The 26,499-nt window shown below is 45.1% G+C and overlaps 1 protein-coding gene across 2 annotated transcripts; it reads right to left on the bottom strand.

Moving 5' to 3' along the window:
* Positions 1-431: 431 nt before the first annotated feature.
* LOC139567951 (syntaxin-10-like) lies at positions 432-26,499 on the bottom strand. 2 transcript variants are annotated; one of them, XM_071389581.1, is made up of 9 exons: positions 26,349-26,499; positions 23,643-23,718; positions 21,724-21,817; positions 8,873-8,967; positions 6,747-6,809; positions 6,487-6,588; positions 6,220-6,326; positions 5,256-5,350; positions 432-2,315 (listed from the first exon to the last, which is right to left on the bottom strand). In XM_071389581.1, the coding sequence occupies exons 1-9, from the start codon at positions 26,381-26,383 to the stop codon at positions 2,239-2,241; spliced, it is 744 nt and encodes a 247-aa protein (XP_071245682.1). In that variant the 5' UTR covers positions 26,384-26,499; the 3' UTR covers positions 432-2,238. The 2 variants fall into 2 exon arrangements, with proteins under 2 accessions (XP_071245682.1, XP_071245683.1); XM_071389582.1 differs by lacking the exon at positions 432-2,315 and adding an exon at positions 4,758-4,883.

Here is a 26,499-nt window from a genome sequence, read left to right as displayed (position 1 = left end):
GTAAAATGTTATATCACTACTTTGATATGTATAGACCTACCGCAGCCTGTTGGATGCTTCACGTATGTCTCATTGTTCTGTGTTTATAGCTATTTGTTTCAGGTATGCTTGACGCAAACATTTCACACACGCTTTTTCCAGTACTCAGGACAGCTCTCTTTATGGCATGGAAAGTATTCTGGAATATTGCAAATTGGTGCTGAGGGTAGGTCATGATCATTACTCATTCCCATGTAAGGTCTTCAACTGAAATACACCACCCATAGGTTTAAATCCAGTCTAAGGGCAAGGGCTGGCATTCAATCAGATCAGCGTAATAGCACGCTTGATATTTAAAGGTAATTTCCAATTGAGAACGAGGCCAACGTTGCTCACTGACCTACCTCAACGCATTTTAGTTCTGAAGGGAAAATGTATTGAGAGTCAAACACTTTAAAAGCATATGATTTATTAAGAACAAGTGTTCATTTTCATCAAGAAACTACAATGACGGCAAAACATTTATCATAGTCTTTAGGATGGGCGACATACAAAAAAGGAGTGTTTACTTGACGTTTCAGGCTGATACGGCAAAGCATTTGAAATGACTCCTATGTTCATTCTTAGACGGCGACCGACATCGTATGTGTTTTGGGTTAAGAGGCAAATAGAATTAGAAAACGTTACCAATGAATAGCAACAGAACCTGAAATAAAGAGATGAGTGAGGTCACTAATTCAATGAAACCAACGTTTACTGCACTCACATGGCAACAAAATAGTACAGCTCTAAACTCCCATTCAACAACATGGAAATGTTAACAAACAAAAGCAGGAAGGCGGCCATTTTGTATGCTATTTACACAATACATTCTTCCCACGAGGCATCTAGTAATTTCCATAGCATGAGAAACGCTTCATTGAAGTGGATAAATGCTAACCTTTTCCTTTTTGACTTGGAAGAATCAGGCCCTGTTCAAACCCTTCTAATGCAACCGTGTTTGTGCACAATCACTGATCTGACAAAGTTGGATAGGTGGAATTTAGGCTACTTTCCACTGTGTCGTTAGATCAGTGGTGAGGGTCGGAAGGAAGGATGCATTAGAACAGGGCCTATTGTACCAGTCAATACACCCTGAGAGAGTTCCTAATAAATCATTGGAGAATGTGATAGAGGGAAACCAGTAGAGACAGATTTCAGTAGAACAGAGCATGGAAAGAATACTTGAGTGATTCAATCAGTACAATGTAAATACCAGCCCACACAAACGAGTACCAAGGTGGCAGTGCCAACCACCAGGCAGGAAACTCACATAGAGATATGTCTTGAGAAAGGCTAAATAAGTCTACATCCCACAATGTCAAGCATTACATTTATTTACACAATATTATAAAATGCACCTCAGGGTCATATTCATAAAGAGTCTCAGAGTAGGAGGCAAAACTGATCCTATATCAGCACTCCTCTGAAAACGGACCATCACATCAGTCAGTGTGGTATCTCACATTATGACATGGCCATAAATGTCCACTAGGGGGCGAAAGAGCTTCAAATTAACTTGTTTTGCTGCTAATTTCCTGCCCAGCAACCCAGAACTCCCAACTGTTACTATGGAAAATCTATCACCATAGGCTTGAACTTTACCATATCCTCAAATCCTTTATCCATGAAGGGGAAATTACATAAAACGTGTCTAGGGGTAACTTCTACCTCCTGTGAAAAGGTATTCCAACAGGCCAGATGATTTGGAACAAAGTAGAAGTTAACCTAACAACTGATCTAGGATCTAGGTGATTTCACCAATCCTAAGTAGTGCACTATGTAGGGAATAGGGTTCTATTTGGGATGAAGACCATAGATCATCTCATAGACGTATAAAAATAGAAAAGGCAACATTGACATCTCCCTCATTCCCATCATTCCAAGTCAGTACCATAATTCACACACATAAAAGAGACATCTTAGCTTTGCCTGAATATATAATATAATGTAACCGTCATCTCACTGCTGTTCACTCCTCTGATATGGGTGGTGAGAGAGGTGGGAAAGAGGAGGGAAACGGGGATAGACAGAGACAGAGATGAGTAATAGAAAGATAGAGGGGAATTCAGTCTCTGAATAATCTATGACAAAGGAAAGATGAGGGTTGGATTGGATTCCCCGTTTCCTTTATCGATGCCTCCATCCATTTCATCATCCATCGTTCATCCCCAGGAAGGAGTGGGTGAGTGTGGTAGAGTCGTGAAGAGAGGTCCGTACTCAGAGGGTGAAGAAGAGGATGAGAACAACTACCATGATGACCACCAGTACTCCGATGGCACACCACTGTCTCCTACCTGAGAGAACACACACACACATGTCAAAATCACGAGTGTTTAGGCTAGAGATGCTAATATGTACTTGCCTGCCATAGCCTGAGGGCCACTGAATAATAACTTCTGCATAGTAAGCAGTAACTTACTTAATATCATTCCAAATAGTAGTGGTATGGGTAGTAGGGTGATGGTAGCGATAGCAGTTTAGTGATGGTAGTAGTAATGGTGGTGGCGGTCGTAGTAGTAATGGTGGTGGCGGTCGTAGTAGTAATGGTGGTGGCGGTCGTAGTAGTAATGGTGGTGGCGGTCGTAGTAGTAATGGTGGTGGCGGTCGTAGTAGTAATGGTGGTGGCGGTCGTAGTAGTAATGGTGGTGGCGGTCGTAGTAGTAATGGTGGTGGCGGTCGTAGTAGTAATGGTGGTGGCGGTCGTAGTTGTAATGATGGTGGCGGTCGTAGTTGTAATGATGGTGGCGGTCGTAGTTGTAATGATGGTGGCGGTAGTAGTTGTAATGATGGTGGCGGTCGTAGTTGTAATGATGGTGGCGGTCGTAGTTGTAATGGTGGTGGCGGTAGTAGTAATGATGGTGGCGGTCGTAGTTGTAATGATGGTGGCGGTGATAGTTGTAATGATGGTGGTGGTAGTAATGATGATGGTGGTGGTAGTAATGATGGTGGTAGTGGTAATGGTGGTGGTAGTAGTAATGATGGCGGTAGTAGTAATGGTGGTGGTAGTAGTAATGGTGGTGGCGGTCGTAGTTGTAATGATGGTGGCGGTCGTAGTTGTAATGATGGTGGCGGTCGTAGTTGTAATGATGGTGGCAGTGGTAATGGTGGTGGTAGTAGTAATGATGTCGGTAGTGGTAATGGTGGTGGTAGTAGTAATGGTGGTGGTAGTAGTAATGGTAGTAGTAATGGTGGTGGTATTAGTAATGGTAGTAGTAATGGTGGTGGTAGTAGTAATGGTGGTGGTAGTAGTAATGATATCGGTAGTAGTAATGATGGTGGTAGTAGTAATGGTGTCGGTAGTAGTAATGATGGTGGTAGTAGTAATGGTGTCGGTAGTAGTAATGGTGGTGGTAGTAGTAATGGTAGTAGTAATGATCTCGGTAGTAGTAATGATGTCGGTAGTAGTAATGATGGCGGTGGTCGTAATGATGGCGGTGGTAGTAATGATGGCGGTGGTAGTAATGATGGCGGTAGTAGTAATGATGGCGGTGGTAGTAATGATGGCGGTGGTAGTAATGATGGTGGTGGTAGTAATGATGGTTGTAGTAGTAATGATGGTTGTAGTAGTAATGATGGTTGTAGTAGTAATGATGGTTGTAGTGGTGGTGGTAGTAGTAATGATGGTGGTAGTAGTAATGATGGTTGTGGTAGTAATGATGGTTGTAGTAGTAATGATGGTTGTAGTAGTAATGATGGTTGTAGTGGTGGTGGTAGTAGTAATGATGGCGGTGGTAGTAATGATGGCGGTAGTAGTAATGATGGCGGTGGTAGTAATGATGGCGGTAGTAGTAATGATGGTTGTAGTGGTGGTGGTAGTAGTAATGATGGCGGTGGTAGTAATGATGTCGGTAGTAGTAATGATGGTTGTAGTAGTAATGATGGTTGTAGTGGTGGTGGTAGTAGTAATGGTGGTGGCGGTCGTAGTTGTAATGATGGTGGCGGTCGTAGTTGTAATGATGGTGGCGGTCGTAGTTGTAATGATGGTGGCAGTGGTAATGGTGGTGGTAGTAGTAATGATGTCGGTAGTGGTAATGGTGGTGGTAGTAGTAATGGTGGTGGTAGTAGTAATGGTAGTAGTAATGGTGGTGGTATTAGTAATGGTAGTAGTAATGGTGGTGGTAGTAGTAATGGTGGTGGTAGTAGTAATGATATCGGTAGTAGTAATGATGGTGGTAGTAGTAATGGTGTCGGTAGTAGTAATGGTGGTGGTAGTAGTAATGGTAGTAGTAATGATGTCGGTAGTAGTAATGATGTCGGTAGTAGTAATGATGGCGGTGGTCGTAATGATGGCGGTGGTAGTAATGATGGCGGTGGTAGTAATGATGGCGGTAGTAGTAATGATGGCGGTGGTAGTAATGATGGCGGTAGTAGTAATGATGGTGGTGGTAGTAATGATGGTTGTGGTAGTAATGATGGTTGTAGTAGTAATGATGGTTGTAGTAGTAATGATGGTTGTAGTGGTGGTGGTAGTAGTAATGATGGTGGTAGTAGTAATGATGGTTGTGGTAGTAATGATGGTTGTAGTAGTAATGATGGTTGTAGTAGTAATGATGGTTGTAGTGGTGGTAGTAGTAATGATGGCGGTGGTAGTAATGATGGCGGTAGTAGTAATGATGGCGGTGGTAGTAATGATGGCGGTAGTAGTAATGATGGTTGTAGTAGTAATGATGGTTGTAGTGGTGGTGGTAGTAGTAATGATGGCGGTAGTAGTAATGATGGCGGTAGTAGTAATGGTGGTACTACCATATTATTATTCTTCATTATTTTATTACAATGTATATTGTATACATTGTTGCTTCGGCAATATAGACGCATTGTTTTTCATGTCAATAAAGCAGCTTGAATTTGAATGTGAAACTTGACTAAGAGAGAGAGAGGGAGACAGAGAGGGAGGGAGACAGAGGAAGAGAGAGAGTGATATTAAGGTAAAGAGAGGGAGACAGAGAGGGAGGGAGACAGAGGAAGAGAGAGAGTGATATTAAGGTAAAGAGAGGGAGACAGAGAGAGAGTGATATTAAGGTAAAGAGAGGGAGACAGAGAGGGAGGGAGACAGAGGAAGAGAGAGAGTGATATTAAGGTAAAGAGAGGGAGACAGAGAGGGAGGGAGACAGAGGAAGAGAGAGAGTGATATTAAGGTAAAGAGAGGGGGTGTGACTTGGTGTTGTACTTGTCGTCTATGTGAGAGAGAGAGAAGAACTGACAGATGTGGAGCGTATGTATGTGTGTTAACTCACTGCTGGTCATGTGGGAGACTTTCTCCATCTTCTTGAGGACAGAGTCCATCCTAGAACCCGTCTGGTCCATCTCCTCTCCAAACTCTCCTAGCATACTGGAACATACAGGACAAAATAGGTGTTAGACACACACATTTCAGTCATTTAGCAGATGTTCTTATCCAGAGCGACTTACAGGAGCAGTTAGGGTTAAGTGCCTTGCTCCAGGGCACAAACAGATGTTTCACCTAGTCGGCTCTGGGATTCAAACCAGTGATCGTTTGGTTACTGGCCCAACGCTCTTAACCACTAGGCTACCTGCTGCTTACACACACACACACACACACACACGCACACACACACACACACACACACACACACACACACACAGTAAACTGTCTAAAACACCCCTAAAATACTGGAACATACAGGAGAATCACAAACAATGAACACACGTAAAGTACACACTCACTGAACCCTTCAAACACACACGTCTCAGCATGGGAAGTACACCGTGAGATTACATGACAACAATGGAATTCACATGTAAACGTTCAGTACACACAGAGGCTCCTTCAACCCTTTAAAAGCACGCACATACACTGGAGCAAGGCGGTTAACTCTCAACAACAACTGCTGCCCGGGCGCCGATGACGTTGATTAAAGGCAGCGCCTCTCTGATTCAGAGGGGTTGGGTTAAATGTGGAAGACACATTTCGGTTGAATGTATTCAGTTGTACAACTGACTAGGTATCTCCTTTCCTCACACACACGAGGCAGCTATTTAAGTCAGGATAACCAGTGGAAGAGGGAGGGAGGTGTGGTCGCTTAAGGGTAGCAGGTGGAGAGGTTCCAACCCCTACTCCCTTCCCTTCACCCTCACCACCAAATGTGTGTGTGTGTGTGTGTGTGTGTGTGTGTGTGTGTGTGTGTGTGTGTGTGTGTGTGTGTGTGTGTGTGTGTGTGTGTGTGTGTATACACTCACACAGCCTGCTGGTCTAGTTCATCTCCGATGCGTCCTGACATGTCTTTCAGTACTCTGATACTTCCTGTCACCAGCTCCAACTGCTCATCCTGGTCCTGCATGATCAACTGTGGAGAACACCATCATCATCATCCTCCTCCTAACCCCAACCGTAGCTTCACGTCCACACCGCAGCCCTAAACCATCATCACATGAACCATCATCTTGTTCCTTCTATATCAACGAGACACAGAAAGCTTCACGCTAACCCTCTTCCCTCCATCCTACCTGCTGTTGTTCCTGTTGATCCTGGATGTATCTGGAGTTGGTTGACACCAGGTGAGACTCCAGACCATCAGACCTGTCCTGCCCAGAGGCACCCATCAGAGCCTGAGATAGACAGAGATCAACTGATGTTACAACGTGTGAGACAGAGGAGATGCCTGCATAAGTCAACGTGTATCAAAATAAAGGTGTGTAGCGTGAGAGAGAGAGAGAGAGAGAGTGAGAGAGAGTGAGAGAAATAGTGTGTAGACAGGTAAACCAACCTGTCTGTTCTTCTTCTCTGCCTGGGCCACAACAGAGGGACTGGAGAGTTGCTCCTTCATCTCCTATACACAACAACACACAGCGTCAGCTACAGTAGCGACAACAACACACAGCGTCAGCTACAGTAGCGACAACAACACACAGCGTCAGCTACAGTAGCGACAACAACACACAGCGTCAGCTACAGTAGCGACAACAACACACAGCGTCAGCTACAGTAGCGACAACAACACACAGCGTCAGCTACAGTAGCGACAACAACACACAGCGTCAGCTACAGTAGCGACAACAACACACAGCGTCAGCTACAGTAGCGACAACAACACACAGCGTCAGCTACAGTAGCGACAACAACACACAGCGTCAGCTACAGTAGCGACAACAACACACAGCGTCAGCTACAGTAGCGACAACAACACACAGCGTCAGCTACAGTAGCGACAACAACACACAGCGTCAGCTACAGTAGCGACAACAACACACAGCGTCAGCTACAGTAGCGACAACAACACACAGCGTCAGCTACAGTAGCGACAACAACACACAGCGTCAGCTACAGTAGCGACAACAACACACAGCGTCAGCTACAGTAGCGACAACAACACACAGCGTCAGCTACAGTAGCGACAACAACACACAGCGTCAGCTACAGTAGCGACAACAACACACAGCGTCAGCTACAGTAGCGACAACAACACACAGCGTCAGCTACAGTAGCGACAACAACACACAGCGTCAGCTACAGTAGCGACAACAACACACAGCGTCAGCTACAGTAGCGACAACAACACACAGCGTCAGCTACAGTAGCGACAACAACACACAGCGTCAGCTACAGTAGCGACAACAACACACAGCGTCAGCTACAGTAGCGACAACAACACACAGCGTCAGCTACAGTAGCTACAACAACACACAGCGTCAGCTACAGTAGCTACAACAACACACAGTGTTAGCTACAGTAGCTACAACAACACACAGTGTTAGCTACAGTAGCTACAACAACACACAGTGTTAGCTACAGTAGCTACAACAACACACAGCGTCAGCTACAGTAGCGACAACAACACACAGCGTCAGCTACAGTAGCGACAACAACACACAGCGTCAGCTACAGTAGCGACAACAACACACAGCGTCAGCTACAGTAGCGACAACAACACACAGCGTCAGCTACAGTAGCGACAACAACACACAGCGTCAGCTACAGTAGCGACAACAACACACAGCGTCAGCTACAGTAGCGACAACAACACACAGCGTCAGCTACAGTAGCGACAACAACACACAGCGTCAGCTACAGTAGCGACAACAACACACAGCGTCAGCTACAGTAGCTACAACAACACACAGCGTCAGCTACAGTAGCTACAACAACACACAGTGTTAGCTACAGTAGCTACAACAACACACAGTGTTAGCTACAGTAGCTACAACAACACACAGTGTTAGCTACAGTAGCTACAACAACACACAGTGTTAGCTACAGTAGCTACAACAACACACAGTGTCAGCTACAGTAGCTACAACAACACACAGCGTCAGCTACAGTAGCTACAACAACACACAGTGTTAGCTACAGTAGCTACAACAACACACAGTGTTAGCTACAGTAGCTACAACAACACACAGTGTCAGCTACAGTAGCGACAACAACACAGTGTTAGCTACAGTAGCGACAACAACACAGTGTCAGCTACAGTAGCTACAACAACAGATTACACACCGTAGATTTCATCCAATCAAATGTAGCTGTAGAAATCTCCTTTTATTTTCAGTTATAGAGGTAGGGAAAGGGAAAGGGGGATACCTAGTCAGCTGTACAACTGAATGCATTCAACTGAAATGTGTCTTCCACATTTAACCCAACCCGTCTGAATCAGAGAGGTGCGGGGGGCTGCCTTAATCGACATCCACGTCTTCGGCGCCCAGGGAACAGTGGGTTTACTGCCTTGCTCAGGGGGCAGAACGACAGATTTTTTTCCTTGTCAGCTCAGGGATTCAATCCAGCAACCTTTCGGTTACTGGCTCAACGCTCTAACCACTAGGCTACCTGCCCCCCCCCATCTCTAACCACTAGGCTACCTGCCGGTGACAGACAGGTAGTGATACTACACCGTGTTACCTGTACGGCCTGCCGTGTCCGCTCCACAAAGTCTCTCCTCTCCTGCAGCTCATTCTCCCCCAGGCGGAACTTCCCCGGGTTGGACTCAACGATACCTGGGAGAGGGTCAAGGCTCAACACACACAGATCTCAGGGTTCTCCTCAGGAATTGTTAAGAATGTGGTTCTGCCGAGTACAGCAGGCAGTGCCCCCCTTTGGACTCAAGAGATTTGTTTTTGAGCACCTGTAACTACACACACAGGCTTACGCTCTACACACATACACACACACAGGCTTACGCTCTACACACATACACACACACAGGCTTACGCTCTACACACACACACAGGCTTACGCTCTACACACACACACACAGGCTTACAATCTACACACACAGGCCTACGCTCTATACACACACACACAGGCTTACGCTCTACACACACACAGGCCTACGCTCTATACACACACACACACAGGCTTACGCTCTACACACACACACACACAGGCTTACGCTCTACACACACACACACACAGGCCTACGCTCTACACACACACAGGCTTACGCTCTACACACACACACACACACACAGGCTTACGCTCTGCACACACACACAGGCTTACGCTCTACACACACACACACACACACAGGCTTACGCTCTACACACACACACAGGCTTACGCTCTACACACACACACACACACACACACAGGCTTACGCTCTGCACACACACACAGGCCTACGCTCTACACACACATTCTCTCCCCCTCTTTCTATAAGGAAGGACAGACTATATATATATACACTGCTCAAAAAAATAAAGGGAACACTTAAACAACACAATGTAACTCCAAGTCAATCACACTTCTGTGAAATCAAACTGTCCACTTAGGAAGCAACACTGATTGACAATAAATTTCACATGCTGTTGTGCAAATGGTATAGACAAAAGGTGGAAATTATAGGCAATTAGCAAGACACCCCCAATAAAGGAGTGGTTCTGCAGGTGGTGACCACAGACCACTTCTCAGTTCCTATGCTTCCTGGCTGATGTTTTGGTCACTTTTGAATGCTGGCGGTGCTTTCACTCTAGTGGTAGCATGAGACGGAGTCTACAACCCACACAAGTGGCTCAGGTAGTGCAGCTCATCCAGGATGGCACATCAATGCGAGCTGTGGCAAGAAGGTTTGCTGTGTCTGTCAGCGTAGTGTCCAGAGCATGGAGGCGCTACCAGGAGACAGGCCAGTACATCAGGAGACGTGGAGGAGGCCGTAGGAGGGCAACAACCCAGCAGCAGGACCGCTACCTCCGCCTTTGTGCAAGGAGGAGCACTGCCAGAGCCCTGCAAAATGACCTCCAGCAGGCCCCAAATGTGCGTGTCTGCTCAAACGGTCAGAAACAGACTCCATGAGGGTGGTATGAGGGCCCGACGTCCACAGGTGGGGGATTGACTGTGTTATTGACTTGGTGTTACATTGTGTTGTTTAAGTGTTCCCTTTATTTTTTTGAGCAGTGTATATATATATATATATATATATCTCCCCCTCTTTCTATAAGGAAGGACAGACTATATATATATATATATATCTCCTCTTTCTATAAGGAAGGACAGACTATATCACTACCACCCCACCATCTCTCACACCTTCTTTCGTGTGGAAGTGTGTGTAATATCTATGTTTAGAAACACACACGCCTCATCGCTCTTTCTATGAGGAAGGACAGTTCCATATCTCTAACCCATCTTTCATTCCTTCTCTCTCATGGGCAATTCCACTGACTCAGTTTTTTCACTTTAAAAATGTATGCCAAACAAAAACACTTTCAAAGTTTAACCAACCATACAACTCTATGCACAAGCACTACATTTAACAACTTACAGATTAATTTTTTTTACAAAAAAACGAATTTAGTGGAAGAACTGTGCAGATGTAAACTTTGGTAACGGAATCACGGTAAAATCTCCCTCAAGTTTTTATGCGACCACGTTTTCCAAAAACTCTTAAATACCTGCTCAGAATTAACATTCAAAGAAGTCTGCAGAAAGAATGGGGTCAGCTATGACATCACACCTTGGTTATTGAACTACAGTAAGTGAAGTGGATTTACACACGGTAACGCATTTACGGTAACGGAATTACATCATGGGTCCCCTATACTACACAGAAACTGCATAATTATGGATGTCATTCTCCTCATGTTTCACAAGTTTAGACATCACACCGCAGCAGACCAAAGCAGTGTAGAGTTCAGTACAGTACAATACAGTAGAGTTCAGTAAAGTACAGTAGAGTAGAGTACAGTACAGTAGAGTACAATACAGTAGAGTAGAGTACAGTAGAGTACAATTCAGTACAATACAGTAGAGTTCAGTAAAGTACAATGCAGTAGAGTTCAGTAAAGTACAATGCAGTAGAGTTCAGTACAGTATAGTACAGTTCAGTTCAGTACAATACAGTACAGTTCAGTAGAGTTCAGTACAGTAAAGTACAATGCAGTAGAGTTCAGTAAAGTAGAGTACAATACAGTACTCTACTTTTCTTTACTGTACTCCACTATTATGTTGTAATGGACTGTACTATCCAAACATAATTCTTTAATAGGTTCAGATTTGGTCCAGTCCGGTCCGTCTGTGGACGTTGAAATCAAGGCCAGGCTGGACTGACCAAATTTCAACTACTCTTCAACGTCCATGGACATCCGGTGTCGGTCGGTGCTCAGTGGATGAGGATGCTGGTTACAGGAAATGGAAAGAGAAGAGGCTCAAGGGTCGGTGTTGGTAAGAGCTGGGAGAGGTGATATTAACTGGAGAGAGAGGAAGAGAGGGAGGGGGAGGGGTTTTCCAGATAGACTGTTTTAACACTCTTGGTTTGACAACCAGACCACAGAAAGACAAAGAAACAGTTATGAGCTGAACATAACAGCATGTCAGTAGAAGGGAGGACAGTAACAGGAGACACTATGAGCTGAACATAACAGTCAGTGGAAGAGAGGACAGTAACAGGAGACACTATGAGCTGAACATAACAGCATGTCAGTGGAAGGGAGGACAGTAACAGGAGACACTATGAGCTGAACATAACAGCATGTCAGTGGAAGGGAGGACAGTAACAGGAGACACTATGAGCTGAACATAACAGTCAGTGGAAGAGAGGACAGTAACAGGAGACACTATGAGCTGAACATAACAGCATGTCAGTGGAAGGGAGGACAGTAACAGGAGACACTATGAGCTGAACACAGCATGTCAGTGGAAGGGAGGACAGTAACAGGAGACACTATGAGCTGAACATAACAGTATGTCAGTGGAAGGGAGGACAGTAACAGGAGACACTATGAGCTGAACATAACAGTATGTCAGTGGAAGAGAGGACAGTAACAGGAGACACTATGAGCTGAACATAACAGTCAGTGGAAGAGAGGACAGTAACAGGAGACACTATGAGCTGAACATAACAGTATGTCAGTGGAAGGGAGGACAGTAACAGGAGACACTATGAGCTGAACATAACAGTCAGTGGAAGAGAGGACAGTAACAGGAGACACTATGAGCTGAACATAACAGTATGTCAGTGGAAGGGAGGACAGTAACAGGAGACACTATGAGCTGAACATAACAGTCAGTGGAAGAGAGGACAGTAACAGGAGACACTATGAGCTGAACATAACAGTATGTCAGTGGAAGGGAGGACAGTAACAGGAGACACTATGAGCTGAACATAACAGTCAGTGGAAGAGAGGACAGTAACAGGAGACACTATGAGCTGAACATAACAGCATGTCAGTGGAAGGGAGGACAGTAACAGGAGACACTATGAGCTGAACAAAACAGTCAGTGGAAGGGAGGACAGTAACAGGAGACACTATGAGCTGAATATAACAGTATGTCAGTGGAAGAGAGGACAGTAACAGGAGACACTATGAGCTGAACATAACAGTATGTCAGTGGAAGGGAGGACAGTAACAGGAGACACTATGAGCTGAACATAACAGTATGTCAGTGGAAGGGAGGACAGTAACAGGAGACACTATGAGCTGAACATAACAGTCAGTGGAAGGGAGGACAGTAACAGGAGACACTATGAGCTGAACATAACAGTATGTCAGTGGAAGGGAGGACAGTAACAGGAGACACTATGAGCTGAACATAACAGTATGTCAGTGGAAGGGAGGACAGTAACAGGAGACACTATGAGCTGAACATAACAGTATGTCAGTGGAAGGGAGGACAGTAACAGGAGACACTATGAGCTGAACATAACAGTATGTCAGTGGAAGAGAGGACAGTAACAGGAGACACTATGAGCTGAACATAACAGTCAGTGGAAGAGAGGACAGTAACAGGAGACACTATGAGCTGAACATAACAGTCAGTGGAAGAGAGGACAGTAACAGGAGACACTATGAGCTGAACATAACAGTATGTCAGTGGAAGGGAGGACAGTAACAGGAGACACTATGAGCTGAACATAACAGTATGTCAGTGGAAGGGAGGACAGTAACAGGAGACACTATGAGCTGAACATAACAGTATGTCAGTGGAAGAGAGGACAGTAACAGGAGACACTATGAGCTGAACATAACAGTCAGTGGAAGAGAGGACAGTAACAGGAGACACTATGAGCTGAACATAACAGCATGTCAGTGGAAGGGAGGACAGTAACAGGAGACACTATGAGCTGAACATAACAGTCAGTGGAAGAGAGGACAGTAACAGGAGACACTATGAGCTGAACATAACAGTATGTCAGTGGAAGGGAGGACAGTAGCAGGAGACACTATGAGCTGAACATAACAGTATGTCAGTGGAAGGGAGGACAGTAGCAGGAGACACTATGAGCTGAACATAACAGTATGTCAGTGGAAGGGAGGACAGTAACAGGAGACACTATGAGCTGAACATAACAGTATGTCAGTGGAAGGGAGGACAGTAACAGGAGACACTATGAGCTGAACATAACAGTATGTCAGTGGAAGGGAGGACAGTAACAGGAGACACTATGAGCTGAACATAACAGTATGTCAGTGGAAGGGAGGACAGTAACAGGAGACACTATGAGCTGAACATAACAGTATGTCAGTAGAAGGGAGGACAGTAACAGGAGACACTATGAGCTGAACATAACAGTATGTCAGTGGAAGGGAGGACAGTAACAGGAGACACTATGAGCTGAACATAACAGTATGTCAATGGAAGGGAGGACAGTAACAGGAGACACTATGAGCTGAACATAACAGTATGTCAGTGGAAGGGAGGACAGTAACAGGAGACACTATGAGCTGAACATAACAGTCAGTGGAAGTGAGGACAGTAACAGGAGACACTATGAGCTGAACATAACAGTATGTCAATGGAAGTGAGGACAGTAACAGGAGACACTATGAGCTGAACATAACAGTATGTCAGTGGAAGGGAGGACAGTAACAGGAGACACTATGAGCTGAACATAACAGTATGTCAGTGGAAGGGAGGACAGTAACAGGAGACACTATGAGCTGAACATAACAGTATGTCAGTGGAAGGGAGGACAGTAACAGGAGACACTATGAGCTGAACATAACAGTCAGTGGAAGTGAGGACAGTAACAGGAGACACTATGAGCTGAACATAACAGTCAGTGAAAGGGAGGACAGTAACAGGAGACACTATGAGCTGAACATAACAGTCAGTGGAAGAGAGGACAGTAACAGGAGACACTATGAGCTGAACATAACAGTATGTCAGTGGAAGGGAGGACAGTAACAGGAGACACTATGAGCTGAACATAACAGTATGTCAGTGGAAGGGAGGACAGTAACAGGAGACACTATGAGCTGAACATAACAGTATGTCAGTGGAAGGGAGGACAGTAACAGGAGACACTATGAGCTGAACATAACAGTATGTCAATGGAAGTGAGGACAGTAACAGGAGACACTATGAGCTGAACATAACAGTATGTCAGTGGAAGGGAGGACAGTAACAGGAGACACTATGAGCTGAACATAACAGTCAGTGGAAGGGAGGACAGTAACAGGAGACACTATGAGCTGAACATAACAGTATGTCAGTGGAAGGGAGGACAGTAACAGGAGACACTATGAGCTGAACATAACAGTATGTCAGTGGAAGGGAGGACAGTAACAGGAGACACTATGAGCTGAACATAACAGTATGTCAGTAGAAGGGAGGACAGTAACAGGAGACACTATGAGCTGAACATAACAGTCAGTGGAAGGGAGGACAGTAACAGGAGACACTATGAGCTGAACATAACAGTATGTCAGTGGAAGGGAGGACAGTAACAGGAGACACTATGAGCTGAACATAACAGTATGTCAGTGGAAGGGAGGACAGTAACAGGAGACACTATGAGCTGAACATAACAGTCAGTGGAAGAGAGGACAGTAACAGGAGACACTATGAGCTGAACAAAACAGTATGTCAGTGGAAGAGAGGACAGTAACAGGAGACACTATGAGCTGAACATAACAGTATGTCAGTGGAAGAGAGGACAGTAACAGGAGACACTATGAGCTGAACATAACAGTATGTCAGTAGAAGGGAGGACAGTAGCAGGAGACACTATGAGCTGAACATAACAGTATGTCAGTGGAAGGGAGGACAGTAACAGGAGACACTATGAGCTGAACATAACAGTATGTCAGTAGAAGGGAGGACAGTAGCAGGAGACACTATGAGCTGAACATAACAGTATGTCAGTGGAAGGGAGGACAGTAACAGGAGACACTATGAGCTGAACATAACAGTCAGTGGAAGGGAGGACAGTAACAGGAGACACTATGAGCTGAACATAACAGTCAGTGGAAGGGAGGACAGTAACAGGAGACACTATGAGCTGAACATAACAGTCAGTGGAAGGGAGGACAGTAACAGGAGACACTATGAGCTGAACATAACAGTATGTCAGTGGAAGGGAGGACAGTAACAGGAGACACTATGAGCTGAACATAACAGTATGTCAATGGAAGGGAGGACAGTAACAGGAGACACTATGAGCTGAACATAACAGTATGTCAGTAGAAGGGAGGACAGTAACAGGAGACACTATGAGCTGAACATAACAGTATGTCAGTGGAAGGGAGGACAGTAACAGGAGACACTATGAGCTGAACATAACAGTCAGTGGAAGGGAGGACAGTAACAGGAGACACTATGAGCTGAACATAACAGTATGTCAGTGGAAGGGAGGACAGTAGCAGGAGACACTATGAGCTGAACATAACAGTATGTCAGTGGAAGGGAGGACAGTAACAGGAGACACTATGAGCTGAACATAACAGTATGTCAGTTGAAGGGAGGACAGTAACAGGAGACACTATGAGCTGAACATAACAGTATGTCAGTGGAAGGGAGGACAGTAACAGGAGACACTATGAGCTGAACATAACAGCATGTCAGTGGAAGGGAGGACAGTAACAGGAGACACTATGAGCTGAACATAACAGTATGTCAGTGGAAGGGAGGACAGTAACAGGAGACACTACGAGCTGAACATAACAGTCAGTGGAAGAGAGGACAGTAACAAGAGACACTATGAGCTGAACATAACAGTCAGTGGAAGAGAGGACAGTAACAAGAGACACTATGAGCTGAACATAACAGTATGTCAGTGGAAGAGAGGACAGTAACAGGAGACACTATGAGCTGAACATAACAGTCAGTAGAAGGGAGGACAGTAACAGGAGACACTATGAGCTGAACATAACAGTATGTCAGTGGAAGGGAGGACAGTAACAGGAGACACTATGAGCTGAACATAACAGTATGTCAGTGGAAGGGAGGACAGTAACAGGAGACACTATGAGCTGAACATAACAGTCAGTGGAAGAGAGGACAGTAGCAGGAGACACTATGAGCTGAATATAACAGTATGTCAGTGGAAGGGAGGACAGTAACAGGAGACACTATGAGCTGAACATAACAGTATGTCAGTGGAAGGGAGGACAGTAACAGGAGACACTATGAGCTGAACATAACAGTATGTCAGTGGAAGAGAGGACAGTAACAGGAGACACTATGAGCTGAACATAACAGTATGTCAGTGGAAGGGAGGACAGTAACAGGAGACACTATGAGCTGAACATAACAGTATGTCAGTGGAAGAGAGGACAGTAACAGGAGACACTATGAGCTGAACATAACAGTATGTCAGTGGAAGGGAGGACAGTAACAGGAGACACTATGAGCTGAACATAACAGTATGTCAGTGGAAGGGAGGACAGTAGCAGGAGACACTATGAGCTGAACATAACAGTATGTCAGTGGAAGGGAGGACAGTAACAGGAGACACTATGAGCTGAACATAACAGTCAGTGGAAGTGAGGACAGTAACAGGAGACACTATGAGCTGAATATAACAGTATGTCAATGGAAGGGAGGACAGTAACAGGAGACACTATGAGCTGAACATAACAGTCAGTGGAAGAGAGGACAGTAACAGGAGACACTATGAGCTGAACATAACAGTATGTCAGTGGAAGGGAGGACAGTAACAGGAGACACTATGAGCTGAACATAACAGTCAGTGGAAGAGAGGACAGTAACAGGAGACACTATGAGCTGAACATAACAGTATGTCAGTGGAAGGGAGGACAGTAACAGGAGACACTATGAGCTGAACATAACAGTATGTCAGTGGAAGGGAGGACAGTAACAGGAGACACTATGAGCTGAACATAACAGTATGTCAGTGGAAGGGAGGACAGTAACAGGAGACACTATGAGCTGAACATAACAGTAGGTCAGTGGAAGGGAGGACAGTAACAGGAGACACTATGAGCTGAACATAACAGTCAGTGGAAGGGAGGACAGTAACAGGAGACACTATGAGCTGAACATAACAGTATGTCAGTGGAAGGGAGGACAGTAACAGGAGACACTATGAGCTGAACATAACAGTATGTCAGTGGAAGGGAGGACAGTAACAGGAGACACTATGAGCTGAACATAACAGTCAGTGGAAGAGAGGACAGTAACAGGAGACACTATGAGCTGAACATAACAGTATGTCAGTGGAAGGGAGGACAGTAACAGGAGACACTATGAGCTGAACATAACAGTATGTCAGTGGAAGAGAGGACAGTAACAGGAGACACTATGAGCTGAACATAACAGTATGTCAGTGGAAGGGAGGACAGTAACAGGAGACACTATGAGCTGAACATAACAGTATGTCAGTGGAAGGGAGGACAGTAACAGGAGACACTATGAGCTGAACATAACAGTATGTCAGTGGAAGGGAGGACAGTAACAGGAGACACTATGAGCTGAACATAACAGTCAGTGGAAGGGAGGACAGTAACAGGAGACACTATGAGCTGAACATAACAGTATGTCAGTGGAAGGGAGGACAGTAACAGGAGACACTATGAGCTGAACATAACAGTATGTCAGTGGAAGGGAGGACAGTAACAGGAGACACTATGAGCTGAACATAACAGTATGTCAGTGGAAGGGAGGACAGTAACAGGAGACACTATGAGCTGAACATAACAGTCAGTGGAAGGGAGGACAGTAACAGGAGACACTATGAGCTGAACATAACAGTATGTCAGTGGAAGGGAGGACAGTAACAGGAGACACTATGAGCTGAACATAACAGTATGTCAGTGGAAGGGAGGACAGTAACAGGAGACACTATGAGCTGAACATAACAGTATGTCAGTGGAAGGGAGGACAGTAACAGGAGACACTATGAGCTGAACATAACAGTATGTCAGTGGAAGGGAGGACAGTAACAGGAGACACTATGAGCTGAACATAACAGTCAGTGGAAGGGAGGACAGTAACAGGAGACACTATGAGCTGAACATAACAGTCAGTGGAAGGGAGGACAGTAACAGGAGACACTATGAGCTGAACATAACAGTATGTCAGTGGAAGGGAGGACAGTAACAGGAGACACTATGAGCTGAACATAACCGTATGTCAGTGGAAGAGAGGACAGTAACAGGAGACACTATGAGCTGAACATAACAGTCAGTGGAAGAGAGGACAGTAACAGGAGACACTATGAGCTGAACATAACAGTCAGTGGAAGAGAGGACAGTAACAGGAGACACTATGAGCTGAACATAACAGTATGTCAGTAGAAGGGAGGACAGTAACAGGAGACACTATGAGCTGAACATAACAGTATGTCAATGGAAGGGAGGACAGTAACAGGAGACACTATGAGCTGAACATAACAGTCAGTGGAAGAGAGGACAGTAACAGGAGACACTATGAGCTGAACATAACAGTATGTCAATGGAAGGGAGGACAGTAACAGGAGACACTATGAGCTGAACATAACAGTATGTCAATGGAAGGGAGGACAGTAACAGGAGACACTATGAGCTGAACATAACAGTCAGTGGAAGAGAGGACAGTAACAGGAGACACTATGAGCTGAACATAACAGTATGTCAGTAGAAGGGAGGACAGTAACAGGAGACACTATGAGCTGAACATAACAGTATGTCAGTGGAAGGGAGGACAGTAGCAGGAGACACTATGAGCTGAACATAACAGCATGTCAGTGGAAGGGAGGACAGTAACAGGAGACCCAACTTCGGTTTGTGACTATTATAATTTCCCATTGTAGCCAATTCAGTTGCAGCAATTCCGTTACGAATTTGCTAACGGAATTATGAGTTTTAATCACATAATTCCAAAACAAAACTGATATCAGTAAAAACACTAACTAAAGTGGTAGGTCTACCTATACTTATGAGGAAGAAATCTGAAAATATCTTAAAGATACAGTGCCTTCGGAAGGTATTCAGACCACTTGACTTTTTCAAAAATGTTGTTAGTTTGTTAGGTTACAGCCTTATTCTAAAATGTATTAAATCGTTTTTTCCCCCTCATCAATCTACAAACAATACCCCATAATGACAAAGCAAAAACTTTTTTTTTTGTTATGTTTGCTCATTTATTAAAAATAAACTGGATCAACACATTTACGTAAGTATTCAGACCCTTTACTCAGTACTTTGTTTAAGCACCTTTGGCAGCGATTACAGCCTCGAGTCTTCTTGAGTATGACGCTACAAGTTTGGCACAACTGTATTTGGGGAGCGTCTCCCGTTCTTCTCTGCAGATCCTCTCAAGCTCTGTCAGGTTGGATGGGGAGCGTTGCTGCTATTTTCAGGTCTCTACAGAGATGTTAGATCGGGTTCAAGTCCGGGCTCTGGCTGGGCCACTCAAGGACATTCATTTTGACCCCACGGGGTGAGAACTTGCGTGGAGCCCCAGATCGAGGGAGATTATCAGTGGTCTTGTACGTCTTCCATTTCCTAATAATTGCTCCCACAGTTGATTTCTTCAAACCAAGCTGCTTACCTATTGCAGATTCAGTCTTCCCAGCCTGGTGCAGGTCTACAATTTTGTTCCTGGTGTCCTTTGACAGCTCTTTGGTCTTGGCCATAGTGGAGTTTGGAGTGTGACTGTTTGAGGTTGTGGACAGGTGTCTTTTATACTGATAAGTTCAAACAGGTGCCATTAATACATGTAACGAGTGGAGGACAGAGGAGCCTTTTAAAGAAGAAGTTACAGGTCTGTGAGAGCCAGAAATCTTGCTTGTATGTAGGTGACCAAATACTTATTTTCCACCATAATTTGCAAATAAATTAATTAAAAATCCTACAATGTGATTTTCTGGAATTTTTCTCTCATTTTGTCTGTCATAGTTGAAGTGTACCTATGATGAAAATTACAGGCCTCTCTCATCTTTTTAAGTGGGAGAACTTGCACAATTGGTGGCTGACTAAATACTTTTTTGCCCCACTGTATATGCCTTCATTTTCCAAAAATATCGACTCTTAGCTTTATTTTGACACCCAATTTGATATGCTCCCTGCCATCCAGGACTTACCAGGCGGTGTCAGAGGAAGGCCCAAGAAACTGTCAAAGACTCCAGTCACCAAAGTCGTAGACTGTTCTCTCTGCTACCGCACGGCAGCTGTACCGGAGCGCCTAGTCTATGTCCAAAAGGATTCTTAACAGCTTCTACCCCCAAGCCATAAGACTGCTGAACAATTAATCAGATGGCCACCCGGACTATTTACATTAACCCCCTGTTTATTATCTATGCATAATCCAGGCTGTTTCAAATCCAGCGGTGATTGGGAGTCCCATAGGGCAGCACACAATTGGCCCAGCCGTCATTGTAATTAAGAATTTGTTCTTAACTGACATGCCTAGTTAAATAAAGGTTACATTTTTTTTTTTATTGTCACTTTAACTCTACATGTATAAATTACCTCAACTAACCTGTACCCAACACACATTGACTCGGTACCGGTACCCCCTGTATATAGCCTCATTATTATTATTATTTATGAACATTTGAACATCTTGGCCATGTTCTGTTATAATCTCCACCCGACACAGCCAGAAGAGGACTGGCCACCCCTCATAGCCTGGTTCCCCTCTAGGTTTCTTCCTAGCCACCGTGCTTCTACACCTGCATTGCTTGCTGTTTGGGGTTTTAGGTTGGGTTTCTGTACAGCACTTAGAGATATCAGCTGATGTAAGAAGGGCTATATAAATACATTTTATTTAATTTGATTATTGTTATTTTATTGTGTTAATTTTCATTTTTAAAATTGTCTATTTAGTAAATATTTTCTTAACTCCATTTCTTGAACTGCATTGTTGGTTAAGGGCTAAGGGCTTGTAGTAAGCATTTCACAGTAAGGTCTACACCTGTTGTACTCAGCGCGTGACAAATAACATTCGACGTGATCCTATGAACTTGACGTTGGTGCTCATTGGTCCATTTACATGGAAGTGCCCTCATATAGCATACTCTGTCATCTTTCATTCATTTCCCTCGTTCTCTCTGTGTGTGTAAGCGTTATGTTTATAAAGACAGAAAAAGATACTGATGGTTTCACTCAGGTCCTCCAGGTCCCAGTCTATGGCTCTGAGACAGTTCCTCAGTTCATTGGTGCTCCAGTCCAGCTCATCTTTGCTCACCTGCACAACAAACAAAAAAACATTTAGGCATGTCAAACATGAGACCGAACACAGTGAAAAGTCAATGCTCACCTGTACATTATAGATACAGTTACAGAGAACAGTAAGAGTACATATCAGGTAGGTAGGGACTGAACAGGCTACACTAGTAAGTCATGACAAGCTGTTGTTATACATGCTGTGGCTGCACACATTCCAAGCTGTTGTTATACATGCTGTGGTTGCACACATTCCAAGCTGTTGTTATACATGCTGTGGCTGCACACATTCCAAGCTGTTGTTATACATGCTGTGGCTGCACACATTCCAAGCTGTTGTTATACATGCTGTGGCTGCACACATTCCAAGCTGTTGTTATACATGCTGTGGCTGCACACATTCCAAGCTGTTGTTTTACATGCTGTGGCTGCACACATTCCAAGCTGTTGTTATACATGCTGTGGCTGCACACATTCCAAGCTGTTGTTATACATGCTGTGGCTGCACACATTCCAAGCTGTTGTTATACATGCTGTGGCTGCACACATTCCAAGCTGTTATACATGCTGTGGCTGCACACATTCCAAGCTGTTGTTATACATGCTGTGGCTGCACACATTCCACGCTGTTGTTATACATGCTGTGGCTGCACACATTCCAAGCTGTTGTTATACATGCTGTGGCTGCACACATTCCAAGCTGTTGTTATACATGCTGTGGCTGCACACATTCCAAGCTGTTGTTTTACATGCTGTGGCTGCACACATTCCAAGCTGTTGTTTTACATGCTGTGGCTGCACACATTCCAAGCTGTTGTTTTACATGCTGTGGCTGCACACATTCCAAGCTGTTGTTTTACATGCTGTGGCTGCACACATTCCAAGCTGTTGTTTTACATGCTGTGGCTGCACACATTCCAAGCTGCTGTTATACATGCTGTGGCTGCACACATTCCAAGCTGCTGTTATACATGCTGTGGCTGCACACATTCCAAGCTGTTGTTATACATGCTGTGGCTGCACACATTCCAAGCTGCTGTTATACATGCTGTGGCTGCACACATTCCAAGCTGTTGTTATACATGCTGTGGCTGCACACATTCCAAGCTGTTGTTTTACATGCTGTGGCTGCACACATTCCAAGCTGTTGTTATACATGCTGTGGCTGCACACATTCCAAGCTGTTGTTATACATGCTGTGGCTGCACACATTCCAAGCTGTTGTTATACATGCTGTGGCTGCACACATTCCAAGCTGTTGTTATACATGCTGTGGCTGCACACATTCCAAGCTGTTGTTATACATGCTGTGGCTGCACACATTCCAAGCTGTTGTTATACATGCTGTGGCTGCACACATTCCAAGCTGTTGTTATACATGCTGTGGCTGCACACGTTCCAAGCTGTTGTTATACATGCTGTGGCTGCACACATTCCAAGCTGTTGTTATACATGCTGTGGCTGCACACATTCCAAGCTGTTGTTATACATGCTGTGGCTGCACACATTCCAAGCTGTTGTTATACATGCTGTGGCTGCACACATTCCAAGCTGTTGTTATACATGTTGTGGCTGCACACATTCCAAGCTGTTGTTATACATGCTGTGGCTGCACACATTCCAAGCTGTTGTTATACATGCTGTGGCTGCACACATTCCAAGCTGTTGTTATACATGCTGTGGCTGCACACATTCCAAGCTGTTGTTATACATGCTGTGGCTGCACACATTCCAAGCTGTTGTAATACATGCTGTGGCTGCACACATTCCAGTGGAAATGCAGTTAAGAGGCGTGTGTGTCCAGTAGAAATGCAGTTAAGAGGCGTGTGTGTCCAGTGTGTGTGTACCTGAGTGCCCTCCTCCAGAAGCTCCTCCCAGCGTTCGTAAAGGCTCCTGGCACGAGACAACGCCTTCTGGACCTCCCTGAGACAACACACACCGGTTAGATCAGGCTGCATCACAACCGGCCGTGATCGGGAGTCCCATAGGGTGGCGCACAAGTGGCCCAGCGTCGTCCGGTTTTGGCCGGTGTAGGCCGTCATTGTAAATAACAATTTGTTCTTAACTTACTTGCCTAGTTAAATAAAGGTTAAATAAATACATATAAAAAGATCAGGGCTCTCCAACCCTTTTCCTGGAGAGATACCCTTGTGTACGTTTCCACTCCGATCCCAGTTGTAACTAACCTGATTCATCTAATAAACCAGCTAATTATTAGAATGAGGTGTGCTAGATTAGGCTTGGAATGATCATTTACAGGATGGTAGCTCTACAGGAACAGAGTTGGAGCCCTGGTTTAGTTACACATCATAAAAATACACACACACTTTAAACAAGACCTTGTTAAAGAGACAGTGAAAAATGCTTGGTTATATTTAACGATGTTAGCTACAACAATGTAGCAACCGCTCCCTGTCCGAGTCTTTTATACCAACATGTTTTAAGCAGACCACCATAGTCCCTGTGCCCAAGAGCACTAAGATAACCTGCCTAAATGACTACCGACCCGTAGCACTCACGCCTGTAGCCATGAAGTGCTTTGAAAGACTGGTCATGGCTCACAACACCATTATCCCAGAAACCCTAGAACCACTCCAATTTGCATACCGCCCAAACAGATCCACAGATTATGCAATCTCTATTGCACTCCACATTGCCCTTTCCCACCTGGACAAAAGGAACACCTATGTGAGAATGCTATTCATTGACTACAGCTCAGCGTTCAACACCATAGTGCCCTCAAAGCTCATCACTAAGCTAAGGACCCTGAGACTGAACACCTCCCTCTGCAACTGGATCATGGACTTCCTGACCGGCAGCCCCCCAGGTGGGATGGGTAGGTAACAACAAATCCACCACGCTGATCCTCAACACGGGGGCATCTCAGGGGTGCGTGCTCAGTCCCCTCCTGTACTCCCTGTTCACTCATGACTGCACGGCCAGGCACGACTCCAACACCATCATTAAGTTTGCCGATGACACAACAGTGGTAGGCCTGATCACCGACAACGATGAGACAGCCTATAGGGAGGAGGTCAGAGACCTGGCTGTGTGGTGTCAGGACAACAACCTCTCCCTCAATGTCATCAAGACAAAGGAGATGATTGTGGACTACAGGAAATAGAGGACCGAGCACGCCCCCATTCTCATCGACAGGGCTGCAGTGGAGCAGGTTGAGAGCTTCAAGTTCCTTGGTGTCCACATCACCAACAAACTAGAATTGTCCAAGCACACCAAGACAGTCGTGAAGAGGGCACGACAAAACCTATTCCCCCTCAGAAGACTGAAAAGATTTGGCATGGGTCCTCAGATCATCAAAAGGTTCTACAGCTGCACCATCGAGAGCATCCTGACTGGTTGCATCACTGCCTGGTATAGCAACTGCTCGGCCTCCGACCGCAAGGCACTACAGAGGGTAGTGCGTATGGCCAAGCTTCCTGCCATCCAGGACCTCTACACCAGGCAGTGTCAGAGGAAGACCCTAAAAATTGTCAAAGACTCCAGCCACCCTAGTCATAGACTGTTCTCTCTGCTACCGCACGGCAAGCAGTACCAGAGCGCCAAGTCTAGGTCCAAGGGGCTTCTAAACAGCTTCTACCCCCAAGCCATAAGACTCCTGAACATCTAACCAAATGGATACCCAGACTATTCCCCCCCCCCCTTTTACACCGCTGCTACTCTCTGTTGTTATCATCTACGCATAGTCACTTTAAAAACTCTACCTACATGTACATATTACCTCAACTAACCAGTGCTCCCGCACATTGTACCAGTAACCCCCTGTGTATAGTCTCGTTGTTATTTTACTGCTGTAATTTAATTACTTGTTACTTTTATTTCTTACTCTTACTGGTAAAAAAATATTAACTGCATTGTTGGTTAGGGGCTCGTAAGTAAGCATTTCACTGTAAGGTCTACTACACCTGTTGTATTCGGCGCATGTGACTAATAAAATTTGATTTGATACTGCAATGTATCTATTCACTGATCCCAAGTTTAGCTATGTGGTTGATGACACAAATGTCGCAAGCTGGCGAAGCTGCATGCCCTCTACTCAAGACACAACACAACAATCTCTCTCACACACACAAAAACACAAACAAATACACGTGCCATCAAAGCTTCTAACACGGCATGTAACGTTAGCCTACATTTCTAGGTAACGCGGAGAAGTAACGCCCTAACTTGACCCAAACAAATCTGTGCGGACACTCCGCACATCCCTGTCAATTTCACAACACTCCGTCAACTGCCCCGTTGCAATAGAGCCAAACTGGCAACCCAACTTTCAAGAAATCCTTTTGACACGAAGACTAGATTTCAACGACACCCCAACTCGAAGTCGCTACCTTAATGTCAACCTCAACCCGCACGTTGATTGAGAATCTAGCCTGTAGCATTAGCTAACAAATTAGCTTGCCACAGACAGGGTGATAACTTCTAAACGCCACGTTATCAAACGAAACTACCCCAAACGTCATATACATTCAACTTGTCCTGTAAGTAAACGGTAGAGAAGTTGGTTGACAGTTCATTTAGAAACCCTTCCTTACCCCTTGACTACGAAGAACGGATCTTCCAGCGACATATTGGATACTTCAACGCCAGACCTGACGCATGCGCGCTGGAGCCCCGAAGCAGGACGCCAGCACGATGCACCGAGCTCCTCTACGTAGCTCCGCTGTCATGTGGCCATGGACTGTA

This window comes from Salvelinus alpinus, chromosome 2, assembly GCF_045679555.1.
Source record: "Salvelinus alpinus chromosome 2, SLU_Salpinus.1, whole genome shotgun sequence".
Taxonomy (NCBI): domain Eukaryota; kingdom Metazoa; phylum Chordata; class Actinopteri; order Salmoniformes; family Salmonidae; genus Salvelinus; species Salvelinus alpinus.
The sequence above is the reverse complement of the archived record's forward strand: the minus strand, read 5'-3'. Positions and strand labels throughout refer to the sequence as shown.